The sequence below is a fragment of the Schistocerca gregaria genome, chromosome 1, assembly GCF_023897955.1.
Source record: "Schistocerca gregaria isolate iqSchGreg1 chromosome 1, iqSchGreg1.2, whole genome shotgun sequence".
Classification (NCBI taxonomy): domain Eukaryota; kingdom Metazoa; phylum Arthropoda; class Insecta; order Orthoptera; family Acrididae; genus Schistocerca; species Schistocerca gregaria.
Genome location: NC_064920.1, coordinates 534,858,528 through 534,884,834, shown reverse-complemented (window position 1 = coordinate 534,884,834; position 26,307 = coordinate 534,858,528). Strand labels below are relative to the sequence as shown.

Here is a 26,307-nt window from a genome sequence, read left to right as displayed (position 1 = left end):
TATCCATATTTACGTTTTTCACTATTTCGCTACATCGCTCCAGGCAAATGCACGGATGGTTCCTTGGAAGACGCATGGACAATATTCCTCTCCCAATCTCAAACAAACCAATTCGTACGTCTGCTCCGTCTCTACTAGCCTTCGCGACCACAGACCGTTGAACCTTAACTTCTTTCCTCCGATTCCCCCTAATTTTACCTTCATGGTCTATGCCCGTACATAGGAGGAGGCACTACATCGGATGACTCCTCTAGGAATGTATGCTCTCCGAATTTTAAACATAAACTGAACCATGATTCACCAAGCCTCTCTTGTATCGTCTAGCTCTGGAGTAGAAAAACCTGTAACGAAACATTCTGCTGTTATTTGGACCTTCTCTGTTTCAACAATCAATTCTGTCTCCACAAAGTGCGCCTGCCAGACTGGTGAGCAATATTATAGTACTGGTCTAAAGAGAGTTTGCTGAGCTGCCTCCTCTGTGGATGGACTACATGTGCTGACAATTCTCTCAATATCGCATCTGCCTTACCTACCATAGTCAAATGTGGTAGTATCACATTAAATCACATCGTGCGCAAATTTCCAGACTGCTAGTTATTGTAAGCATAAATACCGTGCGCAGGCGTTGGCGGGCCCGTCGGTACCGACTGACCGTCGTGTCATCCTTTGTCAATGGTGTCATTGGATGTGGTGTAGAGGGCTTTGGAGTCAGCACAGCACTCTCCTGTCCGTTGTCAGTTCTCGTGACCTGGAGCCGTAAGTACTCGGTTAACTACCTCCGTAACTGGGATCGAAAGGCTGAGTACAACCTGTTCCAGTCTTCCACCACGGAAAAATCTCTGACAGTTGGAGGAGTCGAACCCGTGTCCTCCGGACGCCAGTCAGCCGCACTGAAGCCTCAGCTACAGGGGCAGACACATGTTGTAAATATGTTTTCAGTTTGTGTATAAAGGGTAATCAGGAAGGTTTGTGTACATATTTTATAAACAAAATGGCTGAACTAGTATGCCTCTTCGGTCAGTAGGGCCTGATTTGGCGCGAAATGGAAATCACAGTGGAAATCCAATGAAGGCTTGCACAGATCTGTTGGATAGTGTCTCTAGTAGGCTCATCGATCGTGTCAACTTGGTATTTTCAGTTCTGGGTGCACAGGGGCATTTAAAGATACCTAGATAAATGTAGCCTCCCGCCAAGTTTGAGGAGGTGGTGAGAGATTTCGCCTGTTGTCATGCAGCCCACATAGACTTCTCGGCCGCAGTCTGCAGGGGCAATGAAGATGTCCCTTCAGTGTTTTTGATGCGAAGTGTTTGATCACCCCATAATTGGCTCCTCTGCGTTTCATCTCTGCGCAAATGAACCGCTGCCTATAAATACAACATTCTTGCACGGACAACGAGTTGTAGACCAGCGTAAAGAATAGGCGGAAAGCACAGGCGGACGCCTTCTATGACGAGGGTACTGGAAAGTTGGCGCAACGCTACGACAAACGTATAAGTCGGAGCGGCGACTACGTAGGGAAGCACCTGAAGGGTTATTTGTCTTCTTTTTTTAATGGCGCTGAAAAACTAAGATCATACGCGCTCATGTCAGGACCTTAGAACACTAAGACAAGAAAAGAAATTAAAAGCGGCTACACTTTATTCCCGATCGATGGAAGGAAAAACAGCTAAAAATTAAGACTTCCTCTCGGAGAAAAGTCCACAAAATCCTCTGGTCCCTTCAATATTTCATCTCTGAAAGCAATCCCATTCTTCTTCTACTGTATTTCTTTCCCACGGTCTTACGAATTGTTCCCTAATGCTGTCTCTGAAACTCTCTATAACCTCTGGTTCTTTCAGTATCGGAGCAGATTTGAGACTGGATTCAAGACTTCCTCGGGGACAGAATTCAGCACGTCGCTCTTAATGGAACAAAATCGTCAGATGTTAAGGTAATCTCCGGTGTACCCCAAGGAAATGTGATAGGACCGTTAATGTTTACATTATATGTAAAATGCTAGTAGAAAGTGTCGGATGCTCTGTAAGGTGATGATGTGGTTGTATTTACCAAAGTAGCAACGCCAGAAGATAGTAACTATTTGCAGATTGACCTCCACAGGAATGATGAATGGTGAAGGCTCTGGCAGTTGTCCCTGAACGTAATCAAGTGTAACATATTGCGTATACATAGGGAAAAAATCCACTGCTGTACAGCTACACTGTTGATGATAAAACACTGGAAACAGCATCTTTCGTAAAGTATGTGGGAGTAAGTACCCGGAGCGACCGTAAGTGGGATGACCGTATGAAACAAATAGTGAGAAAAGCAGGTGCGAGGCGAAGATTCACAGGACGAATCTTAAGGAAACGTAACTCATCCACGAAGGAATTGGCTTATACGGCGCTTGTTAGACCCATTCTTGAGTATTGTTCATCTGTCTGGGATCACTACCAGATAGGACAGATAGAAACATGGAGAACATCCAACGAAGAGTGGCACGCTTTGTCACGGGGTCGTTTAGTCGGCACGAGACCGTTACGGAGGTGCTCATCAAATTCTATTGGCAGTCGTTACAAGAGAGACATTGTGCATCATGGAGAGATTTACTATTGGATTCGAGAGAGCACTTTCGGGCAAGAGTCGGACAACATATTAATTCCCTCTGCATACGTCTCGAGAAATTAGAATCAATACAGAGGCTTACCGACAGTCTTTCTTCCCATGCGTTGTTCACGGGTGGAACAGGTTTGGAGAGATCATTTAGTGGAAGAAAAAGTACCCTCCGCCGCACACCATTAGGTGGCTTGCGGAGTATGATGTAGAAGCCGATGTAGAGAAGTTCTCATAGGCGTTCCCATGCAGCTCTTGATGGAGAGAGATGTGATAGGGATGGAACCTGTGTCGATGGAGAATGCGTAGGTCACTTGCCTGACTCACGCCACTTAATTGTGCGATTGCGCGGGAGCTAAAGTGCCGAGCAACTGCAACAGCAGCAAGAACATTAATTTCCCTCTATTCGCTCGTCACTTATTTCCTTCTGCTACGTTGTCTATGTGTTACACTACCATCTTCACGTAACTGGTTGAAGAGTTTGATAAATAACTGCCGCGGTGGTTGACATCTATTGGGATACCATGCCGCATACACCGTGCAATAACGAACTGCATTCTGCCTACACTCTCCATACACTACGAGCATGTCGGCTTTTTCTACACTGGTAAATCCTATTGTCCACTCGCGACCTACTGCTTGGACTGTTACACACTAACTGACTAGCTAGTTCGAATGCACTCAAGGAACACACAAGACAAATGTAGGTAAACATAAGAGCATCGTACCTAGCAACTGTGCAGGTTGAATAATACAAACAAGTGTCGAAGTGGGAACTCTTCAGAATACGATATCTCGTAGACGACTCGCAGTAGAATCCTACAACAAACACTACTGACGTACCAATGTGCACTAATTTTAGTTTGTTAATGTTAAGAGGCATTAACCATTTAAGAAGTGTATGTTGCACAAAAATTACACTACAAAACCAGAATGAGATATTTTCCACTCTGTAGTGGAGTGTGTGCTGATATGAAATTTTCTGGCAGACTAAAACTGTGTGCCGGACCGAGACTCGAACTCGGGACCTTTTCCTTTTGCGGGCAAGTGCTCTACCACCTGAGCTACCCAAGCACGACTCACGACCCCTCCTCACACCTTCAGTTCCGCAGTACCTCGTCTCCTACCTTCCAAACTTCACAGAAGCTCTTCTGCGAACTTGTGAGGACGGATCAGGGGTCGTGATTGGGTAGCTCAGGTGGTAGAGCACTTGGCCGCCAAAGGCAAAGGTCCCGAATTCAAGTCTCGGTCGTCCACACAGTTTTAATCTGCCAGGAAGTTTCACACATTACAACTGTTTATTGGCTAATAATACGACCACCAATCCATTCTGTGAAATCGGTACATCAATAGCACTTTCCATTTCCGCAATATTTGCGGTGCAAGTTTTAGGTGATTCTCTCTGCATAAATTCAATTTAATCTTTAAAAAATGTGTCCAAATGTTATTCGAAAATTTGCTTTATTAAATTTAAAACACTGTCTGCAAGTTAGTTTGCGTAGTAAAATGTTTGGACTATGTGTAGGTTTACACATGAGCAGTGTGTGTAACAACAATTGTGGAACATCAATGTTGTGTAATCAAAATATTAACATGTCTATGTGCCCCCAATAACAGACGGAAATTCCATAAATACATACAAATACGGCTAAAGAGAAACAAAATAAATCTGTGGAGCTAATACAGTCCACTACATTACTTATAAGTTACTACGTTACTTGTACGTCTAAAGATTTCTCTCCGTTAAGAATGACAAGCTGTATTCAGTTTGGTAGAAAACTTTCAATAAAATCACGCAATGCTTCCTGGACGTTCAGCAACAGAGCACATACCTGGGTGCCAGGATCTACTGCTTTCTCGATCTCGAGAAGAAGCAGGGAAAAATGTTTTCACACGGTCACTGTTTTCGGAATCCATGTCGATCTCTACAGAGGAGACTATCGGTCATCAGAAATGATATAATTCACCAACAAGAAATTTCCAAAATTCTACTACAGTTCAACTACACATGCATAGGCATGAAATCGACGACCCTTTTTGAAAACGTGAAAGATCTCAACCTCTCCCGAATCACTGGGAGTGCTTTGCATCTCTAGCGACCTGCGGTACAATAACGCTAGAAGAGGAGCAAGGTGTTTCACAAACATGCAGCAATGGACGCTAAAATAGAAATATTTACCCGTAATGTTGGAGGTTTCATCTGTAGGCTCCCTGCAGGCCCAGACAATTGAGTAGCTGTCGTAGTCAGTGTCCAAGACCCAATACGGACCCGTCACTGTCAACACACAAAGAAACAAGCATATTTCAACACGGAAATGTACTTGTAAGTTCCCTACAACTTACAAACCAAAAGAAATATACACACATCAATAAAGGTTTTGCATCAACCCGGTTACCAGAACGCCTGAAGATAGACGTTGACTGTGGATATTGTATCACAGACACAGTTCATTTGACTGTTCAGAGATGTCACTAAGCCCGCCCAAACATGTAAACAACCATGCATGAGCAGAACCTATGAGACAGAGGAGTCTGATCAGTTCCAGTGTTGTCCGGACATGGAAGAGATACATGGAGACAGGAACTGTAGGCGACATGCCTCGCTCAGGCCACCCAAGGGCTACTACTGCAGTGGACGACCGCTACCTACGGACCACGGCTCGGAGGAAACCTGACAGTAACGCCACCATGTCGAATAATGTTTTTCGTGCAGCCACAGGACGTCGTTGTACAACCTAGACTGTGTGCAATAGGCTGCATGTTGAGCAACTTCACTGCCGAGTCCAAGGCGAGGTCCATCTTTGCAACCACAACACCACGCAGCGCGGTACAGATGGGCAAAACAACATGCCGAATGGATCGCACAGGATTGACATGACGTTCTGTTCACCGATGAGTGTCGGATATGCCTTCAACCAGACAAACGTCGAAAACGTGTTTGGAGGCAACCTGGTCAGGCTGAACGCCTTAGGCACACTGTCCAGTGAGTGCAGCAAGGTGGAGGTCCCCTGATGTTTTGGGGTGGCATTATGTGGGGCGGACGTACGCCGTTGGTGGTCATGGAAGGTGCCTTAACGGCTGTACGATACGTGAATGCCATCCTCCGACCATAGTGCAAACATATTGGCAGGATATTGGCGAGGCACTCTTCTTCATGGACGACAATTCGCGCCCCCATCGTGCACATCTTGTGAAAGACTTCCTTCAGGATAACGACATCGTTCGACTAGAGTGCCAGCATGTTCTCCTGACATGAACCCTATTGAACATGCATAGGATAGATTTAAAAGGACTGTATATGGATGACGTGACCCACCAACCACTCTGAGGGATCTACGCCGAATCGCCGTTGAGGAGTGGGAGAATCTGGACCAACGGCGCCTTAATGTGCATGCATCAAAGCAAGATTATGTGCTACTGGGTATTAGAGGTACCGGTGTGTACAGCAGTCTGGACCACCACCTCTGAAGGTTTCGCTGTATGGTGGTACGACATGCAACGTGTGGTTTTCAAGAGCAATGAAAAGGGCGAAAATGAAATTTATCTTGATCTATAGTCCAATTTTCTGTACAGGTTCCGGAACTCTCGGTGATGCAAACCTCTTTTTGTGTATTTGGTGTATATTTATGTTAAATGGCCCTTAGATATAAAATCCTTTAGGATATTTCGTTGGTTATTAAATATTATATACGCTCGCATTCAGTTATTTTACACATGAAGTAGTGGGACCAATACGTTCTTGAGGTCACACGCGAATCACGCCATGCTGACCTGGTACACCTGGGAAGTGCACCGTGAATTTGGCCTCTCCAGAGTCAGGGTCGTCCCACTCGGCCCAGCCGATGATGTCGTTGAAGGCCCCCGCAGCCGTGCTGAACAGCCTGTTGTGTACGGTCACGTTGTTCTCACCAGCCACTGTGTACTCCGCCGTGATGCACTGGCCGCCCTCCTCGAAGGGAGCGTCTCCCAATCTGGCGATCTCGTACCACACGCCCTGATACTGTACAGACGCACAGGAGGTATAATGGTCAGTAGCAGTTCGACAGCCACGATCGCAACTGCCTTAACTACATCGGGTGTTACCTGAGAAGTAGCAAACTCGGGGACAACGGCCTTGTCGCACGTGCTGATTCTGACATTGCACTGTTGTGGGTCCTGTGGGGTGTTTGTGTAGCGGCTCCTCGGCAGACCCAGTGTCTCCAGCTTTTCATTCACCTGCTGCTCCTGCTCTGCTGTCAGCTGGGCACTCCGTGACAGGATCCATGAGTTCTCTGCCAAACAAAAGATGCTATGTTTGTATTTGCCATTTTTGCTACTTCCTAGTCCAGAATTCAGTGATCCACTTTGGACTGTCGATTCTTCCTATGGGAACGACATATAACTTATGAAACGTTGAGTTCTACAGTGCTACAGCACATTTGGATCACTCAGCGGTATATAGTTACTGAATTACACAGTTTTCACATGTGGACGTAAAATGGAAATGGTTTGTGGTGTTAAATTTAATTTTTATAATTGGTTATTTCCCTGCTTTTATACTTACATCTAGTTGCAACAAAGTGTAGTGCATTATATTTGTTTGATGGTGTACAGTGGGAAATTGTCAGATTGAGTAGTGCTATAGTTTGGATACTGACTCACGCCGTTCCGCACCGAGAATTGCAGCAGCCGTGCGAGAGCTTTGGGAAGGAAGCTTTGCATCCAATCCACAGCGAATAACATTTTGTCAAGACGTCTTGTACGCTTGTTGTAGATGGTCTTCGGTTTCGCCTTGTAGTTTGACACAACACTGTTCTCGCTGTTCGAATGCACTGTTACCAGAGAACATCGTATTACGCTCTTGGTCGCTTTTTCAGTGCCGTATTCACATCAGTAATTTCTTCATGCTTACACATGTTATTATTTTGATTGTATTCCAGGAAAATTTCTGAACAGCTCTTTTCCTTCTGTAATTTGAACGTATAGCATCTAATTTGTTTAATTTGCAGTGTAGAGTGGTGTAGCTTCGATATGGGAACAGAATAACCAGATCGCGCCTGGAATAGTTTACAGACAACTTTTATTTTTTATGTGGGAAGAAAGAAACGCATTCAAATAGATTGATTTTTGCATTCTTTTGTAGGGAATCATCGACGTATAGGTTTGATGTAATAATAATCCAACTCACAGCCTCAGTTACTATGCTACAGATCTAAGCGATATGTAGAATAACTTATACACTTTTTTTAAAGAAAATCCTTGTTTCGACAGAAGTCCCCAAAAAGCATAAAGTTTATGAGCAATTAGCGATATTCTTGTTCCACTTGAAATATTTGTCGTTGCCTGTTACACAGCACTTGACTGTATACTCTTTCTTGTTGTGAACTGAGATACACATTTCACTTTATACTGGGAGTTATTGCTCTAAACGTATTCTCGTATATCGATAAAAGCCACTATGTCATTCTGAACTCTTTGGAGAGTTGGCCTGTTCTGGACCAACAGCGATTATTCGTCGGTTACAAACCATGTGAATCTCTGTTTTTGAAGAGTATTAGCTATTTTATTTTGTTCCAGTACTGAGTTACATTCAAGGCTAGCCAGTGTTGAGATGGCTTTCATGTGTTGGAGATACGTGCTGTTAAACAGAAATTATCATGTACAAGGAATTATGAAAGATCAGTCCAACATGTTCGGTGACCAAATTTAATTTTTCAGGTGAGATCAGCTTGGGGATGTTTATTGATTTGATTCCACGCTCAGGTATTCGGTCGTGTGTCTCCCTACCTAAGGTGCCGAGAAGCTGCTAATTCAGGGTAGTCTGGAAGCTGGCGATAGCAGGATAAATTACTTTCTTCACTACCTGGTATGATAAACTGAAAGATGTGACCCCTCTTCTGAAATGTGTACGTTTATTTCCTTGAATAATTATAACTGAAAATTTGAAGTCCTCCGCTGTAAGCAATGGTAAGGGGCTCTGGTTGGGAAGGGAATCTATTGCATGTATGAGAGATAGCCAAGTGAAAACCGAAGACCCGCCAGAACGGGACCATGGAACGGTACCATTCAAAAGCAATCACCACATGCGTTAGGACATTTATGCCATCGGGAGACTAGACGATCCGTTCCCGTTTCGCAGATGGCGGTCGACCGCTGATGCATTCATAGCTACACTCTTGCACTTCCTCGTCATATTGAAATTTACGTCTACGCATGTCTTTCATCAGGTCGCCTAACATATGAATATCATACGGTGAAAGATCCGGCTGCACAGAGGATGTCGCGAAGGCTTCATCCGACTGAAAGTGAGGGGATGGACGTTATCATGCAACTAGATGGTTCCGTCCGACGGCATTCCTGGGTGTTTCGACTTAATGGCGCGTAGCAGTTTCTACAAAGTGTCTTGACATCGCTGTGCATTGATAGTGGTTCCATGCTCGAGGAGCTCTACGCGCAGAGGATGATGAAGCTGATGATGATGTTTGGTTCGCCCGTACAAATTCCCAACCTTTGCTCAATCCAATCACGACACTTTCATGAATAATGTTGAAATGATGAGGACAACACAGACAGCCACATCGTGCAAGAGGTTGCACGATAGCGCCGTCCCCACACTGCCAATCGGACGATGGCTACGATTCGGCCATTTGGTTGGGAAACACTGCAACATCCTTTATACCGCCCGAATCTTTCACCGTGTGATTTGCACGTCATTGGCGACCTGAAGAAAGATATTAGTAGACGTTGGTTTCAGTCGGACGTGGAAGTGAAAGAGTCAGCGGCCGATCGCATCATAAACAGGAATTGATTGTCTTGTCTCCCAGTCGCACAAATGTCTTCACACGTGTAGTGATTACATTTGTGTAGAATAATTCGATGGTCCCTATTGTGGTGGATGCTCGGTTTTCCTTTGACTGCTTCTTATAAAACATGGTAGTTGGTGGGCTTTACTCATCTTAGTTGATAGTTCCATGATAAAGTGAGATATCGCTGATCTGGCTCTGATTTCAGATTCTCGCTATTGGTAACTTTATCATGTAAAGAGTGGTGAGTGCTAAAAACGCGGCTGCTAATAGCAGTAACATGTGCGATGTTCGTACCAAGAAAATGCTTCTCGGGAATGGTTTGTACAAATCTGTGGTTGATGTGGGTAACTGTGATTTAGATAAAGTTCTTAAATAAGTGCCTGAACGCAAATGAGCGTCAAAGATTGATGATAATCAAGTAAATGTGAGGAACTGTTTAAGCACGTAAAGCGTGTTAAGGCGTGTCCATCCCCATTGCTTGCATGAGTGATCGTAGCAGTGAGATGTCAGAAATGTTAACGACCATCATTAACTCTGTTTACATGGCGACAACAAAACTCATTTTATATTGTACTGTGTCATAGATTAACTTTTAGGTTGTTGTGCTCAACTGTTTCAAAAAATTGCATGTTCAAGTTTTAGTATCATAAACTGAACAGTTCAGATTTTTTAAATCTGCATTTCTGAAAGGCTTCGTAGTAACATTCCACTAATTCTCCCAGCAATTAAACAGTGGTAAATAAATGGTAAGTGACGTTAAGTGGACAAAGTTTGCAGATAAACGATGTTAAGTAACCAATTGGGTACTTTTAACAATCAAATTTTGGATAGAGTTTAAAATTTTAAAGAGCGTTTCATTACTCTAGGAGTATTAGAAAGGAATTCTCATCTGAATTAAAAATCACATGGCACTTTACTGAAACATCTTATTTATGAGATTTTATTGAAATTTTACTGCGCTGTTTCTCGAAACACCCTACTGAGGTCGTCATTTCATGAATGATGTTACGTACGCTTGTGAATCTAATACTTGGAACTGTGGGTTTAAATGTCCTTACAAGGTTGTAACGTTTATTTTTGATTACCTTTGACAGTACAAATTGATTCAGCTCAGTTCTCGCCATTTCATTTTACCGAGAACCATATGATTCTTTGTATCCTATCTATTGGAACATGCGATGCTTGTTGGTTCCCATCTTGTTTTTTCTTGTGTAAAGTAACTCTGGTAGTCACGGTCACTGTGATAACTAAATCTAAGTCTGCTGAGTATGCTTGAGGCACAACAGTAATAAATAGAATTTCTGTGCATCTTAGTTAAGCTTACAGGAACCGAGAGTGGCATGGCTACGTATGATTCAGCAGTGGACACACTTACGAGACTTGTGGGTGTGGTGTCTCGCTTAACTGTTACAGTAATATGTATGTCGTGAAGTTGGGCTTTTTTTAGATGAATTTTGGTTACAGTATGAACTGTTTTCTGGATTATTCATTTATGCAGTGGTCAACTTACATATAGGCCCACTAAGCACGGGCCTAAGGGCGGCACATTAAGGGGGACGGCATTTATTGCTCTGTACTCATTTTAACCTCTTCCGTTTTAAAATAACGACGCTTACAGACGACAAATTTTTTTAATATTGTTGAACAACTTGCTAGTTTAAATAAGCATTAAGAACGGAATTTGACAATACAAGCTTGGAAATACACATAGCTTACTTGGTGACTGCATCGAAAATTAACAGTGGGTTTCTCTCTTGTATCATCTTCATGATGGTTCAAAATATTTTTAAGTAAGCTGTAAGGACGGCAATCTACAATACAATGTTTGAAACATTATTATTCCTAGAATGTTGTCGGCTTCTACTTAACCCTACCCAATTTTCGCCATGAAAATACCGGGACCCCTGAAAAGCAGTGATAAACTAAGTACTGTAACATGTGTGGGACTCAGTATGTAAAACCGGATTCTACGTAAATTACTTGGAGGAATTACGGGTAAGTATCGAGTCAACCCACTATTACTGCAATTAATATGAAAGCTCTGTGGACTTCAATATCTGAGATTTGGTTTGATGACACCCGTTTAACAAAACGATACTGAGAATGTTTTATATTTTTAAACACATCTTTATGCGAAAAGAACATAAGCAGAATATCTAATAATGTATGAAATACACTTCACAACAGTTTAAAAATGTTATTTATTTATTTAGTTACTTTTTTGACGAAAAAAGAAGAAGAAACCAACTTTCCTTTGTCTCATTTATTGTGCTGCAGCCTGCACGATATCAAAGTTCCCACTCTGTGCAATCAAACAGCACTTGGCATTGCAAATTTTATATTAAACTCCTTAACTAAGCTTTTTTCCTTCGAGGAAAGGCCATTTTTGTTTTATGTTGGAACAAATGGTGCATTGGCGTGTAGACATAGCAGCACTGTTCACACAATTGACAACACACCACATCAACTGGCAGCAAGCCTACTTAAACTTTGTAGTCTGTCTTCTCCACCCACAGAAACCGCTAAAATGTTTTGAGAATAAGTGGGATAAGAGTCGATCCAGCACACATCACTGCAAGAAAGTAACAAAGTTATTGCCTTTTTAAATTCGAAAGAGAGCGTCAAGAATATTCAGAACATATCTGCGCCCCAGATAAAATCAGGCGACGCGGGAAACACAAGCCAAAAAAGGGACTGTCCCGTTTTCTTTACGAGACGAATTCCAGCCGGCAGGTGTGCTTCTAATGTTCGCTGACCACACAGAAACAGGCGATAACGAAATTAAACTATTCTGAATTGTCGTTCTTTCATAGCACAGTTATGTCGAGTAATCAGAGTTCGTCAATTTATCGCTCCGTGTTTGAAGGAAAAATCTTTTTTCTCGTTTACCGTGTTTAAAGTAAAATGTTTTGTGCTCATGTGCGGTGTAGTACGACTGGAACTGGATAAAATCTTTCTTTCTTTCCTTTTACAATTTTTTTCTTTTGTTTTGACTGTTGGTTGACAATTCTGTAAGTGAATTAACACGAATAACAGTGAAAAAAGCAAACGTGCAAAATTAAGTGGGGCGGCATTTCGGAAATTATCGAAGGAGAGACAAGATAAATAAGAGTAGATAAATTTTTCGCAAAAAATGTTGCTGGTTCGACTTCAAATAGTACGGATGATATTTATGGCACTGCAGCTGTTATAAAAGAAGTAAATACAGAAAAAACAAAAGTAAAAAATGAAAAAAAGCAAATTGTTCCTGGTTTCGAGTTTCGCGAAAAACTAAGTCCGACATTACAACAAAAAAAATCTCGTTAGTGATGATCTAGCAGAATGGTGTGTCAATGAATTAACAACTGACATTCTCTTACAACGTGGCATTAGTGAAAATTGTAACGGTGATTTTGCTAATTCTAGAAGTTTAATAGGCGATAAAAACCGATTTTTGAACAAAAATGTATTTTATCATAAAATTTTAAATGGTGAATCAACTTTGCGTGATTTTCTAGTATACTCCTGTAGCACCGGTTTTTTGTGCACTGTGTAAATTGTTCGGAGGTAAGGCCGTGATGCCGAGCGGGTTAGGCGAGCAGTCTGCGGCGCTGCAGTCATGGACTGTGCGGCTGGTCCCGGCGGAGGTTTTCAAATCCTCCCGCGCATGAGTGTGTGTGTTTGTCCTTAGGATAATTTAGGTTAAGTAGTAGGGACTGATAACCTTAGCAGTTAAGACCCATAAGATCTCAGACACATTTGAACATTTTGAGCATGGTGACACACATTTTTATGGCCATGATTGCTACTAATGGTATTGCAGACTGGAAAAATATTTCTAATATTTTATCTCATCATGAGAATTCACTTGAACACAAAAATTCTGAGTTATCACTCTTAACAAGAAGTAGTCACTTCGAACAATAGATTATCATTTCGAGTCAAATGTTGAGACAGAAAAAGTGTACTGGTGAACTGTGTTGAAAAGGGTGTTTGCAATAGTGAAGAAGCTAACAAGTGGTGGACTTCTCCTACATGGACATGTTGAAAGATTCCATTCATTAGATAATGATCAATTTATTATGTCTCTTGAATTTACATCCGAGTTTGATCCTTTTCTCGCAGAGCACATTGAACGATATAGAAATCCAAGGCAGGGACATATAAATTATCTTTCTTCAACAATCTGTGATCAAATAATAGGGCTTCTTTCTGAATGAATAAAAATAATTATAATAAGTGAAATAAAACAGGCCAAATATTTCTCTACAATAGTAGATTCACCTGCGGAAATTTCACATATTGGTGAATTATCTTTCATATTAAGATATGTGAACGAGAATGGTGAACCTGTTGAACGTTTCCATTTGTTTTTACCAAACCCGGGACACAAGTCCGAAAATTTTTGCTGAGGGCGTACCACAAGTCCTGTCTACAAATTCCATTGATATTACTGACTGTAGAGGCTAGTCATATGATAATGCAAGCAATATTCAGGAACCTACACTGTTTTGCAGGCACGCATTAAAGAATGAAATCCGAAAATGCATTATGTGCCTTGTGCAGCACATTCTTTGAATTTAGTCTTCACTAGGGCTGCAAGTTGTTGTCGAGAAGCATGTTCATTTTTCAGTGTAGTACAAAAGCTTAATAATTTTTTCTCTGCTTCTACATAGCACTGGGATAAACTTCTTTCCTTCATGAAACCAGAAAGCAAAACGGTAAAAAGTTTATCAAAAACACGTTGGGCAGCAACACAGGAAGCGTGTGTAAGTCTATATGAAACTTGGAGGACGTTATTAATGCGCTCACACATATTATCAATATTACGTATAAAAAAACCACTTGTGCGAAATGAGGCTTCAGCTTTATTGAATTAATTCAGCAGACTAGAAACAGTATTCATGATGACAGTTTGGAAGGACATACTCCAGAGATTTAATGGTGTAAATTGCAAAGTGTAAGTATTGATACTAAAGTAATACATGAATTATATGAACCATTTGTAGGGTTTATTGCATCTATTCGTGGCATGTTTGACTATTATGAAAATAAATCCATGGAGATTGTAAGTGATATAGGCTATGAATGCACCTATAAAAGATCACGAAAAGGCAAACTTGCTCTTAAAAGACTGAAATCGTACCTGAATTCTACGGTGTCTGAGGAGAGATTGAACGCCTTACCCATTCTTCAAATCGAAGCCGACCTCCTAATTGATCACCGTCTGAACTATGAAGATATGATCAACGAGTTTTCTGCCGTCAAAGCCAGACGCAAACTTCGCAGGCTGGTGAGTTTGTTTATTTATTCATATTAATTTTAAAAATTTAAGATTATAATGTGATTTTTATTACAAATTAGAGCACATTCATTGGATTTACGAACTAAATATTACCTGTTTATTTTACAATTGCCGATGGCAGAACACGGAACCAAACCTCTTTTACGTGCAAACGTGGCCGAAAGCGCCCCACAGTAATAAACAATAACCGAATGACCCAGGCTGCTCGGCGCTATACAGTCAGGGCATACTGATACTGTAGTATATTACAGATGATGCGTACTTTTTGTATTTGTTGAAATGAATAGTTATCTCGGAAATATACGTTAGTGGAGAGTACGCTCAGACGAAAAAGTGTTAGTAAACGATGTAGTTCAGTTCTGTCGAGAAGTATGTAAAAGTTTTGCTAATACTGCTAGAAAGAGCGATGGTGCGAGCAGTAGCTGCAGTACAAAACTGTTCAGCCCTTACAATGCTTAAAAGTATTGGGTACACTTATTATGCAGCATCTAGCTACACAGACCCTAATGCTTTACACGTTAACTATTAGATTATGCAACAAATTTGATTTTTCCACACTAGTCTGTAAAATTATGTAATAGCAAATCCAATTATGTGTTTGTTCGTGTGTATTTAGTTATTAGTTCGTGCACCGATACCTCTATTTCATTTTCATTTCTTACGGTTTCCTATAGATTCACGTATTAATACCGAACGTCTAATTTATTTACTTTTTTTTGTCTGCGCTACTCATCATGTTATTAGATAGTAAAACAACAGTTTAATTTTAATTTTGAATGCATCTCTCTAAAAGTACGTATAAATTCCTAATGTATGACACGTCCGCTTCAATTTTTTGATCGTAACACAACCTTTTTGTTTTCAGTTTCAACGGTTTCTTGCAAACGAACGTATTGAAAGTGAATGTATAACAAAAATCCCTCGTCTCCTACACGCTCTACTGAATTTTTAGGTCATAAAAGAAAATGTATATTCCTTGTGTTCGTTCCTGTTGTCTTTCGAGAGAAGAATGTGTTAACACAATGCAGTTTTAAGTTTGTTTTATCCGCTGCCGTACACCAAGAACAGTTCAGGAACCACATTACAATTTGACTGAGCGCGACTAGATCGCTGATGCGTCCTTCAGAACAGCGAATAGCAGAGTTCGGAAACAGCTCACAGCGCTCCCACCCTAAACGGCAATTGTGAAGTGATCGGGTAATAGTTACTATTTAAAACACGTTTTTTTTTTGGGGGGGGGGGGGGTGCATATAATATGGAGCGTAATATGTAGGAAATCGTCTACACAACCTGTAAGTATAGGAAATACCAACCACCAGAAATGTTTATAACCTATAGGTACAGTGACCAAAATGTAAATTAAATAGCAAGCACATGTACATATTCCAGGCCACTCAAGATGACTTGCAGAAAATAAATGCGAAAAGCGTATGGCACTAAAATTGTGTTTTATTCAGTTGCTGTCAGACGGTCCATAAAGTAAAAATTATCAATATACCGTAATATTACACACAACTGAGAAAGACAGGACTGCAAAAGTTGAAGATGAGAAAAAGGAAACACCAATGCAACACAAGATATTTTATATCACATAAAATTAAAAGAAAATATGAAATGGATTCTCGTTGCGCAGAAAGGAGGTTGGCCCAACACTCGCTAGTTCTACATTGTATTTCACCTCAATGACAAAAGAACTTACGCAACTACAGAATAGATTTATCTCTTGTAACTGCAAACAGTAAGGTAGCGGAATTGTTTGAGTAGAACTGTAAATGAGCATACAACACTTCCGTGGATGAACAACAGCCACATCTACAAATGTACTCCGCAAGCCACTTTCTGGTGTGTCGCGCAGGGTTCTTTGTCTACAGGGTGGTCCATATCTCACGAAATAAGGATCAAACTAAAATACCACAAAGAACGAAACTCATCCAGCTTGAAGGCGGAAACAAGATGGCGCTATGGTTGGCCCGCTAATTGACGCTTCCATAGGTCAAACGGAAATCACCTCCGTTTTTTTTTTTAAATAGACACCCCCATTTTATTACATATTCGTGTAGTACGTAAAGAAATACGAATGTTTTAGTTGGACCACTTATTTCGCTTTGTGATAGATGCACTGTAATAGTCACAAACGCATAAGTACGTGGTATCACGTAACATTCCGCCAGTGCTAACGGTATTTGCTTCGTGATACATTACCCGTGTTAAAATGGACAGTTTACCAATTGAGGAAAAGGTCGATATCGTGTTGATGTATGGCTATTGTGCTCAAAATGCCCAACGGGCGTGTGCCATGTAATCTGCTCGGTGTCCTGGACGATATCATCCAAGTGTCCGGACCGTTCGCCGGATAGTTACTTTATTTAAGGAAACAGGAAGTGTTCAGCCACATGTGAAACGTCAACCACGACCTGCAACCAATGCCCAAGAAGGTGGTTTAGCTGCTGTCGTGGCTAATCCGCACATCAGTAGCAGATAAATTGCGCGAGAATCGGGAATCTCAAAAACGTCGGTGTTGAGAATGCTACATCAACATCGATTGCACCCGTACAATATTTCTATGCTCCAGGAATTGCGTGGCGACGACTTTAAACGTCGTGTACAGTTCTGCCACTGGGCACAAGAGAAAATACAGGACGATGACAGATTTTTTGCACGCGTTCTATTTGGCGACGAAGCGTCATTCACCAACAGCGGTAACGTAAATCGGTATAAAATGCACTACTGGGCAACGGAAAATCCACGATGGCTGCGACAAGTGGAACATCAGCGACGTTGGCGGGTTAATGTATGGTGCGGCATTATGGGAGGAAGGATAATTGACCCCCATTTTATCGATGGCAGTCTATATGGTGGAATGTATGCTGATTTCCTACGTAATGTTCTACCGATGTTACTACAAGATGTTCCACTGCATGACAGAATGGCGATGTACTCCCATCACGATGGATGTCCGGCACATACCTCGCGTGCGGTTGAAGCGGTATTGAATAGCATATTTAATGACAGGTGGATTGTTCACCGGATCTGACGTCCCCGCATTTCTTTCTGTGGGGAAAATTGAAGGATATTTGCTATCGTGATCCACCGTCAACGCCTGACAACATGCGTCAGCGCATTGTCAACGCATGTGCGAACATTACGGAAGGCGAACTACTCGCTGTTGAGAGGAATGTCGTTACACGTATTTCCAAATGCATTGAGCTTGACGGGCATCATTTTGAGCATTTATTGCATTAATGTGGTATTGACAGGTAATCACGCTGCAACAGCACGCGTTATTAGAAATGATAACTTCACAAAGGTACATGTATCACATTGGAACAACTGGAATAAAATGTTCAAACGTACCTACGTTCTGTATTTTAATTTAAAAAACCTAATTGTTACCAACTGTTCGTCTAAAATTGTGAGCCATATACACTCCTGGAAATTTAAATAAGAACACCGTGAATTCATTGTCCCATGAAGGGGAAACTTTATTGACACATTCCTGGGGTCAGATACATCACATGATCACACTGACAGAACCACAGGCACATAGACACAGGCAACAGAGCATGCACAATGTCGGCACTAGTACAGCGTATATCCACCTTTCGCAGCAATGCAGGCAGCTATTCTCCCATGGAGACGATCGTAGAGATGCTGGATGTAGTCCTGTGGAACGGCTTGCCATGCCATTTCCACCTGGCGCCTCAGTTGGACCAGCGTTCGTGCTGGACGTGCAGACCGCGTGAGACGACGCTTCATCCAGTCCCAAACATGCTCAATGGGGGACAGATCGGGAGATCTTGCTGGCCAGGGTAGTTGACTTACACCTTCTAGAGCACGTTGGGTGGCACGGGATACATGCGGACGTGCATTGTCCTGTTGGAACAGCAAGTTCCCTTGCCGGTCTAGGAATGGTAGAACGATGGGTTCGATGACGGTTTGGATGTACCGTGCACTATTAAGTGTCCCCTCGACGATCACCGGAGGTGTACGGCCAGTGTAGGAGATCGTTCCCCACACCATGAAGCCGGGTGTTGGCCCTGTGTGCCTCGGTCGTATGCAGTCCTGATTGTGGCGCTCACCTGCATGGCGCCAAACACGCATACCACCATCATTGGCACCAAGGCAGAAGCGACTCTCATCGCTGAAGACGACACGTCTCCATTCGTCCCTCCATTCACGCCTGTCGCGACACCACTGTAGGCGGTTCACGTCCACGCTGTCGCGGCATGCTACCGGTGTTAAAGACTGCGATGGAGCTCCGTATGCCACGGTAAACTGGCTGACACTGACGGCGGCGGTGCACAAATGCTGCGCAGCTAGCGCCATTCGACGGCCAACACCGCGGTTCCTGGTGTGTCCGCTGTGCTGTGCGTATGATCATTGCTTGTACAGCCCTCTCGCAGTGTCCGGAGCAAGTATGGTAGGTCTGACGCACCGGTGTCAATGTGTTCTTTTTTCCATTTCCAGGAGTGTATTTGTGACTATTACAGCGCTATGTATCACAAAGCGAAAAAAGTGGTCCAATTAAAGCATTCATATTTCGTTACGTTCTACACGAATATCTAGCAAAAAAATGGGGGTTCCTATTTTAAAATACGCAGTTGATATCCGTTTGACCTATGGGAGTGCCATCTAGAGGACCAACCGTAGCGCCATCGGGTTTCCCCCTTCAAGCTAGACAAGTTTCGTTCTTTGTAGTTTTTTCGTTTGACGCTTATTTCGTGAGGTATTTGGTCCGGTCACGATTAATGGACCACCCTGTATAAATGTCACCTGCCCCTTTCCTGTTCCTGCCGCAAAATGTCTGAGAAGAACGTAAGCTTCCATGAGAGCTCCAATCCTTCTAATTTTACTTTCATGGTCTTTTTGTGGAATATACGAAAAGGAAACAACATGTATCTTGACTCTTGTAGTACCGTAGGCTCTCGGAATACCCCGTATAAACAGCGCCAGTTGTTCAGAGTTTGCCATTGAAGTTAGCCTCGAAATTCCGTGAAGCTTTCTCGTTTGCTGAATAAACCTATGACGACACTCGCTTCTCTTCTTTGGACCTTTCTACATACTTCATCAATTCTCTCTAGTACGGTTCCCAGACTGACGAGCAATATTCAAGTACTGATCGAACGATTGTTTTGTCAACAACATTCTCATTGGGTGGACTAAGTATACTGAGATTTTTGCCCTGACTCTCAATCTCGCATCTGCATTACCTGCGATGAGTTTCATGTGGTCGTATCATATTAAATCGCTCCGTACACACACTTCTAGATCACTACACATCAAACCACTCAGTCAGAAAACCACTACATAGTGTTTTTCTGTCTGTGTGTAAAGACTAATTTCAGAAACTATTTTAGAGATTTTGAAACAGTTTTCACTAAGAGGTACACTAATTCACAAGCAAGATTGATGTATATATTTTATGAAGGTTTCGTGCAAATTGATAGAACTATGATATTATTTGTTAATGAAGTCATGCTTCCTGGTGTCTCATGCTTCCGTCATACTAGAACTTGGAGTTGATAATCAGTTACTTAACATTATTTATTTGCTGAATTTTCTTGATAGCTCTACAGTGACCCGTGTGCAAAATAACAGTCACGCCCGACAAATCGTCTGGCCTTTGATACTGAGTGGTACCCATGCTAAGATTCTGTCTGCTAGTACTTTATGAGTGCAGCTGCAAATAGTTGTTGTTGTGGAATGGGGTAAAAATACGATACTGGCTCTTTCTGCCTATTCATTCGAAATATTTGACATGTGTTTATGTTCAAAGCTAAATGACAGTCCGTACACAAAGCGTCAATATTCTGCATAGCATCTTGCATTTCGACGTCTCTGCATACTGCAGCATCATTCACTAAACCGTTTATATTTATAGTGTTGTAATTAATGACCATGTAGCGCTCCCTTGCGGTAATCTCAAACTTACTGTTTCATGTAAGGATTTCTCTCCTTTAAGGGTGACCTGCTGTATCCTGTTTTCCAGGAAAACTTCGATATAATTACATAGTTACGCAGATATTGCGTATCCTTGCATGTAACTCATTAGAGAGCGATGTGGAACTGTATCTAAAGGTTTCTGGAGGCCCAGGGACACATCTACCTGCCTGTCGGTAATTTCTGCTTTCCAGACCTTGTGGAAAGAGACAGCGAACTAGTTCTGTGTGACTGATCCCTACACAGACTGTCGGTTTTCAGAAGTACCATTAAAAACGAGAACGAAAACTCTATCAGAGATCTACAGAAATGTATGCCTAAAGTGTTATATGTTAAATCGAAGACCCTTCTTGTGAACTGGAGTAACACGATCTTTCTTCACTCACCGAGAATCCTTTTCATCTCTAACCACCTATGATCTAATATAAATGAGGAGAAACTTGTTTCTGATATATTAAACAGTAGACACTATAGGAGAAATACTTACCTGTAATGTTGGAAGTTTCGTCTGTAGGCTCCCTGCAGGCCCAGACAATTGAATAGCTCTTGTAGTCAGTATCCAGGACCCAATAAGGACCTGTCACTGTAAAAACAAAAAAAAAAAAAAAACCTGTGTGAACACCGAAGTGTGCATATCATCCTTTGAGTCAGAAAATACAGTCTTTCAATGTACATTTAAAGGTTCCTAAAAACAATGGATTCTAAGCTACTTCGTTGGCTGTAGCCACTGTCATATGCAAAATACGCCAAACTGACCTGGTACCCCTGAGAAGTGTACCGTGAATTTGGCATCTCCGGATTCAGGGTCGTCCCACTCGGCCCAGCCGATGATGTCGTTGAAGGTACCCGATGCCGTGCTGAACAGCCTGTTGTGTACGGTCACGTTGTTCTCACCAGCCACTCTGTACTCCGCCGTGATGCACTGGCCGCCCTCCTCGAACGGAGCCTCTCCCAACCTGGCGATCTCATACCACACGCCCTGATACTGTAAAGACGCACAGGAGGTATGGTCAGTAGTTGTTCACAGCCACAATCGCAACTGCCATAACTACATCGGGTGTTACCTGAGAAGTATCAAACTCGGTGACAACGGCCTTGTCGCATTTGCTAACTCTGACAGTGCACTGTTGTGGATCCTGTGGAGTGTCTGTGTAGCGGCTCCGTGTCAGACCCAGGGCCTCCAGCTTGTCATTCACCTGCTGCTCCTGCTCTGCTTTCAGCTGGGCACCCCGTGACAGGATCCATGAGTTCTCTGAAAAACATACAATATGGATGAATTCGCATTTACCTTTGTTGCTGCTTTGTGTTGTTGTGGTATTCAGTCAAAAGATTGGTTTGATGCAAATCTCCATGCTAGTCTATCCTGTGCAAGTCTCTTCATCTCCGAGTAACTACTGCAACCTACATCCCTCTGAACCTGCTTGCTGTATTCATCTCTACGACTTTAACAGCCATGCTTCCCTCCAGTCTAAATTTGTGATACCTTGATGGCTCAGAATGTGTCCTATCAACTCATCCCTTCTTTTAGTCAGGCTGCTCTTCCCAATTCTATTCGGTACCTCCTCATTCATTAATAGATCTACCCATCCAATCTTCAGCATTCTTCTTTAGCACCATTTTTCAAAAGCTTCTATTCTCTTATTTTCAAAACTGTTTATCGTCCATGTTTCACTTCTGCTTTACTAATACTGTCAGGAATGGCTTCCTGACACTTAACTCTATACTCGTTGTTAAGGGGAGCCGGATGTGCCTATGCTGCCCATGTTGAAATCACTAAGTTGGAGGAACATTTATGAATAAACTACCAAATAGAAAAATTTAATTTTTTTACATATAGAGTGGTTTAGTACTGCAGTTATGACAGAGGGATTTTGGAGTATCTTTTCTAGTTTCCTCCCCATTTTTTAAATTAATGACCCAATTTTTTTTACAAATAATTGCTTTATAATTAAATTGAAATGAAACTACTGAACATATTGCCAAATGGCTGTGTTACAATGTACGTTTGACCACTAGGAGTGCTGCATAAAGATTTCATCTCTCTAGCTTGAGTGGATTTTGAGAAAATGTTCCTTATATTCGAAAAATTCTAATTAATGGGAAATGGCTATCAAAGTTTCTCAATACATTCCTGCACTATAGGATGAATTATCAGGGTCTTCTTCTTCATCCTCCAAACGCTTCCTCTTCTGTCTTCTTTTCTGGCCTGTTGTTCCATCATACTTCATATGCCTCTGTCTTCTTTCTGCTCCTCTTATCCTTTCTCTGTCCATATTTCTTAGTGCTCGTACAGTGTTCACCCCAGCTGTAAATTCTAATGCCTTCAGAACTTCACACTTCAAACTGTTCCCTTGGTTGTATGTTGCTATTGCATCATAAATGCCAAAGTTCAGTGTTTTTATGCTTACAAACACCCTTTTAGGAATCACTTTCCAAATCAAATTGTTTACGCTCTCATTAGGATTCTGCGTCTTTCTGTGTAGACATTTGTGTAACAATTCTGGCTGTGCTAAGTCATGAAAAATATCATCACTGTCACTAACATATTCACGAAATCTGTCACTTCCACCAGTCAGCTTCTTGCTAGAAGATGTCACAGGGCTATGGCCGGCCAGGTGTTGCTTAGCAGAAGAACGTACTGTTTCAGTAATTGTAGTATCGCAATTTGGTATTAGTGTTAATTTTCTTTTCCCTAAGTTCTTCTTCATCTTATATACACCGTTACTAAAACGTGGCATCGTAACCAGAACAACGCTTTACACAAGAAGTATAATACTACCAACAACAGGCGCAACACTAAACTAATTCGAAACGGTAAACAGCAAAGAGACGATGTTCCGCGCTCTTAGCGCTTCATTTGTTAGAGAAAACATTGTAGCCAACACTTGCACAATCGCTGCATGAGTAACAGGCCGAGAAAATTCCAAGCAGTTCGCCAGGAAGTCACGAGAGGGTGTTAGATGCATTCAGCGGCAGCCCATTTCCTCTGCAGGCGTGGGGAAAAATGGTAATAACTCCACTTCTACGGTGAGTAGAACAATAATTCAAAGTTTACATTAAAGAAGAATGTTCCAACTAATTTTCGGTAGCAAAAAAAAATCGTAATTTTTTGGATTTGACCACCTCCGGCTCCCCTTAATAAATTTCTCTTCTTCAAAAACGCTTTTCTTGCCATTGCCAGTCTACGTTTTAACTCCTCCCTACTTCGACCATCATCAGTCACTTTGGTTCATAAACAGCAAAACTCATTTACTCATTTACTATGTTAAGTGCCTCATTTCCTAATCTAGTCCCCTCAACATCATCTAATTTAAGTCGACTCCCTTCCATTATCCTCGTTTTGATTTGCTGATGTTCATCTTATATCTTCCTTTAGAGATACTGTCCATTCCGTTCAACCGCTCCTCCATGTCCTTTGTTGTCTCTGAGATAATTACAATGTCATCGGCAGACCTGAAAGATTTTATTTCTTCTCCCTGGACTTTAATTCCTACTCCAAATATTTCTTTTGTTGAAGTTACTGCTTGCTCAATATACAGACCGAATAACATAGGGGATAGACTGCAACCTTATTTCACTCTCTTCTGAACCACTGTTTCCCTTTCGTGACTATTGACTCAATTAACTGCCATCTTGTTTCCCTACACATTGTAAACAGCCTTTCGCTCCCTATATTTTATCCATGTCTCTTTAAGAATTTGAATATTTCGATGACCACTTTCGACCATTCATTCTTTCTGGAGGAACGACATATAGCTTAATGGATGATGAATACTGCAGTGCTCTAACACACTTGGTTCACTCATCTTCCGAGCTGAATGAGATTCGGCTGATACAGTTTTAGCTACACTCCTGGAAATGGAAAAAAGAACACATTGACACCGGTGTGTCAGACCCACCATACTTGCTCCGGACACTGCGAGAGGGCTGTACAAGCAATGATCACACGCACGGCACAGCGGACACACCAGGAACCGCGGTGTTGGCCGTCGAATGGCGCTAGCTGCGCAGCATTTGTGCACCGCCGCTTTCAGTGTCAGCCAGTTTGCCGTGGCATACGGAGCTCCATCGCAGTCTTTAACACTGGTAGCATGCCGCGACAGCCTGGACGTGAACCGTATGTGCAGTTGACGGACTTTGAGCGAGAGCGTATAGTGGGCATACGGGAGGCTGGGTGGATGTACCGCCGAATTGCTCAACACGTGGGGCGTGAGATCTCCACAGTACATCGATGTTGTCGCCAGTGGTCGGCGGAAGGTGCACTTGCCCGTCGACCTGGGACCGGACCGCAGCGACGCACAGATGCACGCCAAGACCGTAAGATCCTACGCAGTGCCGTAGGGGACCGCACCGCCACTTCCCAGCAAATTAGGGACCCTGTTGCTCCTGGGGTATTGGCGAGGACCAATCGCAACCGTCTCCATGAAGCTGGGCTACGGTCCCGCACACCGTTAGGCCGTCTTCCGCTCACGCCCCAATATCGTGCAGCCCGCCTCCAGTGGCGTCGCGACAGGCGTGAATGGAGGGACGAATGGAGACGTGTCGTCTTCAGCGATGAGAGTCGCTTCTGCCTTGGTGCCAATGATGGTCGTATGCGTGTTTGGCGCCGTGCAGGTGAGCGCCACAATCAGGACTGCATACGACCGAGGCACACAGGGCCAACACCTGGCATCATGGTGTGGGGAGCGATCTCCTACACTGGCCGTACACCTCTGGTGATCGTCGAGGGGACACTGAATAGTGCATGGTACATCCAAACCGTCATCGAACCCATCGTTCTACCATTCCTAGACCGGCAAGGGAACTTGCTGTTCCAACAGGACAATGCACGTCCGCATGTATCCCGTGCCACCCAACGTGCTCTAGAAGGTGTAAGTCAACTACCCTGGCCAGCAAGATCTCCGGATCTGTCCCCCATTGAGCATGTTTGGGGCTGGATGAAGAGTCGTCTCACGCAGTCTGCACGTCCAGCACGAACGCTGGTCCAACTGAGGCGCCAGGTGGAAATGGCATGGCAAGCCGTTCCACAGGATTACATCCAGCATCTCTACGATCGTCTCCATGGGAGAATAGCAGCCTGCATTGCTGCGAAAGGTGGATATACACTGTACTAGTGCCGACATTGTGCATGCTCTGTTGCCTGTGTCTATGTGCCTGTGGTTCTGTCAGTGTGATCATGTGATGTATCTGACCCCAGGAATGTGTCAATAAAGTTTCCCCTTCCTGGGACAATGAATTCATGGTGTTCTTATTTCAATTTCCAGGAGTGTATTTTACTTGTAGGAGAAATGCCAAGTTGATTCGTCATGTTAAAATTATATTTGCCTAGTATTATTTTTTTCGTTAGACCCCTTCAGTTGAAAAGATGGGAATCGTCAGATTGAAAAGAGGCTATAGGTGGGATAAAGACTTCGCCGTTCTGCACCGAATAGTGTGCAAGTCTTATGCGACTTTTAGGAGGGCCGAATTGCGATCATGGTGCGCCAATTGGTCGATGGGACGGGCAGTTTGTGTTGTAAAACTGAAGATGATCATCGGTTCAGCCTTCTAGTTCAGCTAAAAAAATTTGATCTATGACACTTCGTCCTGCCTAATCAAATGAACTGTTAGCGAAGTATCTTCGAATCACACATTTAACAAGGTACTAATACAATGTATGCATCAGAAATTACTTCATGCATACGTAAGTTATCATTTTGCTTGTATTAC

At 42.6% G+C, this 26,307-nt stretch overlaps 1 protein-coding gene across 1 annotated transcript in view; it reads right to left on the bottom strand.

Moving 5' to 3' along the window:
• LOC126358898 (uncharacterized) overlaps nt 1–26,307 on the bottom strand; it is an 80,927-nt gene that overhangs the window by 32,013 nt on the left and 22,607 nt on the right. The window contains exons 3-8 of the mRNA XM_050007592.1: nt 21,663–21,850; nt 21,355–21,583; nt 21,086–21,181; nt 6,673–6,860; nt 6,361–6,589; nt 4,769–4,864 (exon numbers count right to left, since the gene is read on the bottom strand). Coding sequence (XP_049863549.1) covers nt 4,769–4,864; nt 6,361–6,589; nt 6,673–6,860; nt 21,086–21,181; nt 21,355–21,583; nt 21,663–21,850 — 1,026 coding nt within the window. The remainder of the gene's footprint in view (nt 1–4,768; nt 4,865–6,360; nt 6,590–6,672; nt 6,861–21,085; nt 21,182–21,354; nt 21,584–21,662; nt 21,851–26,307) is intronic.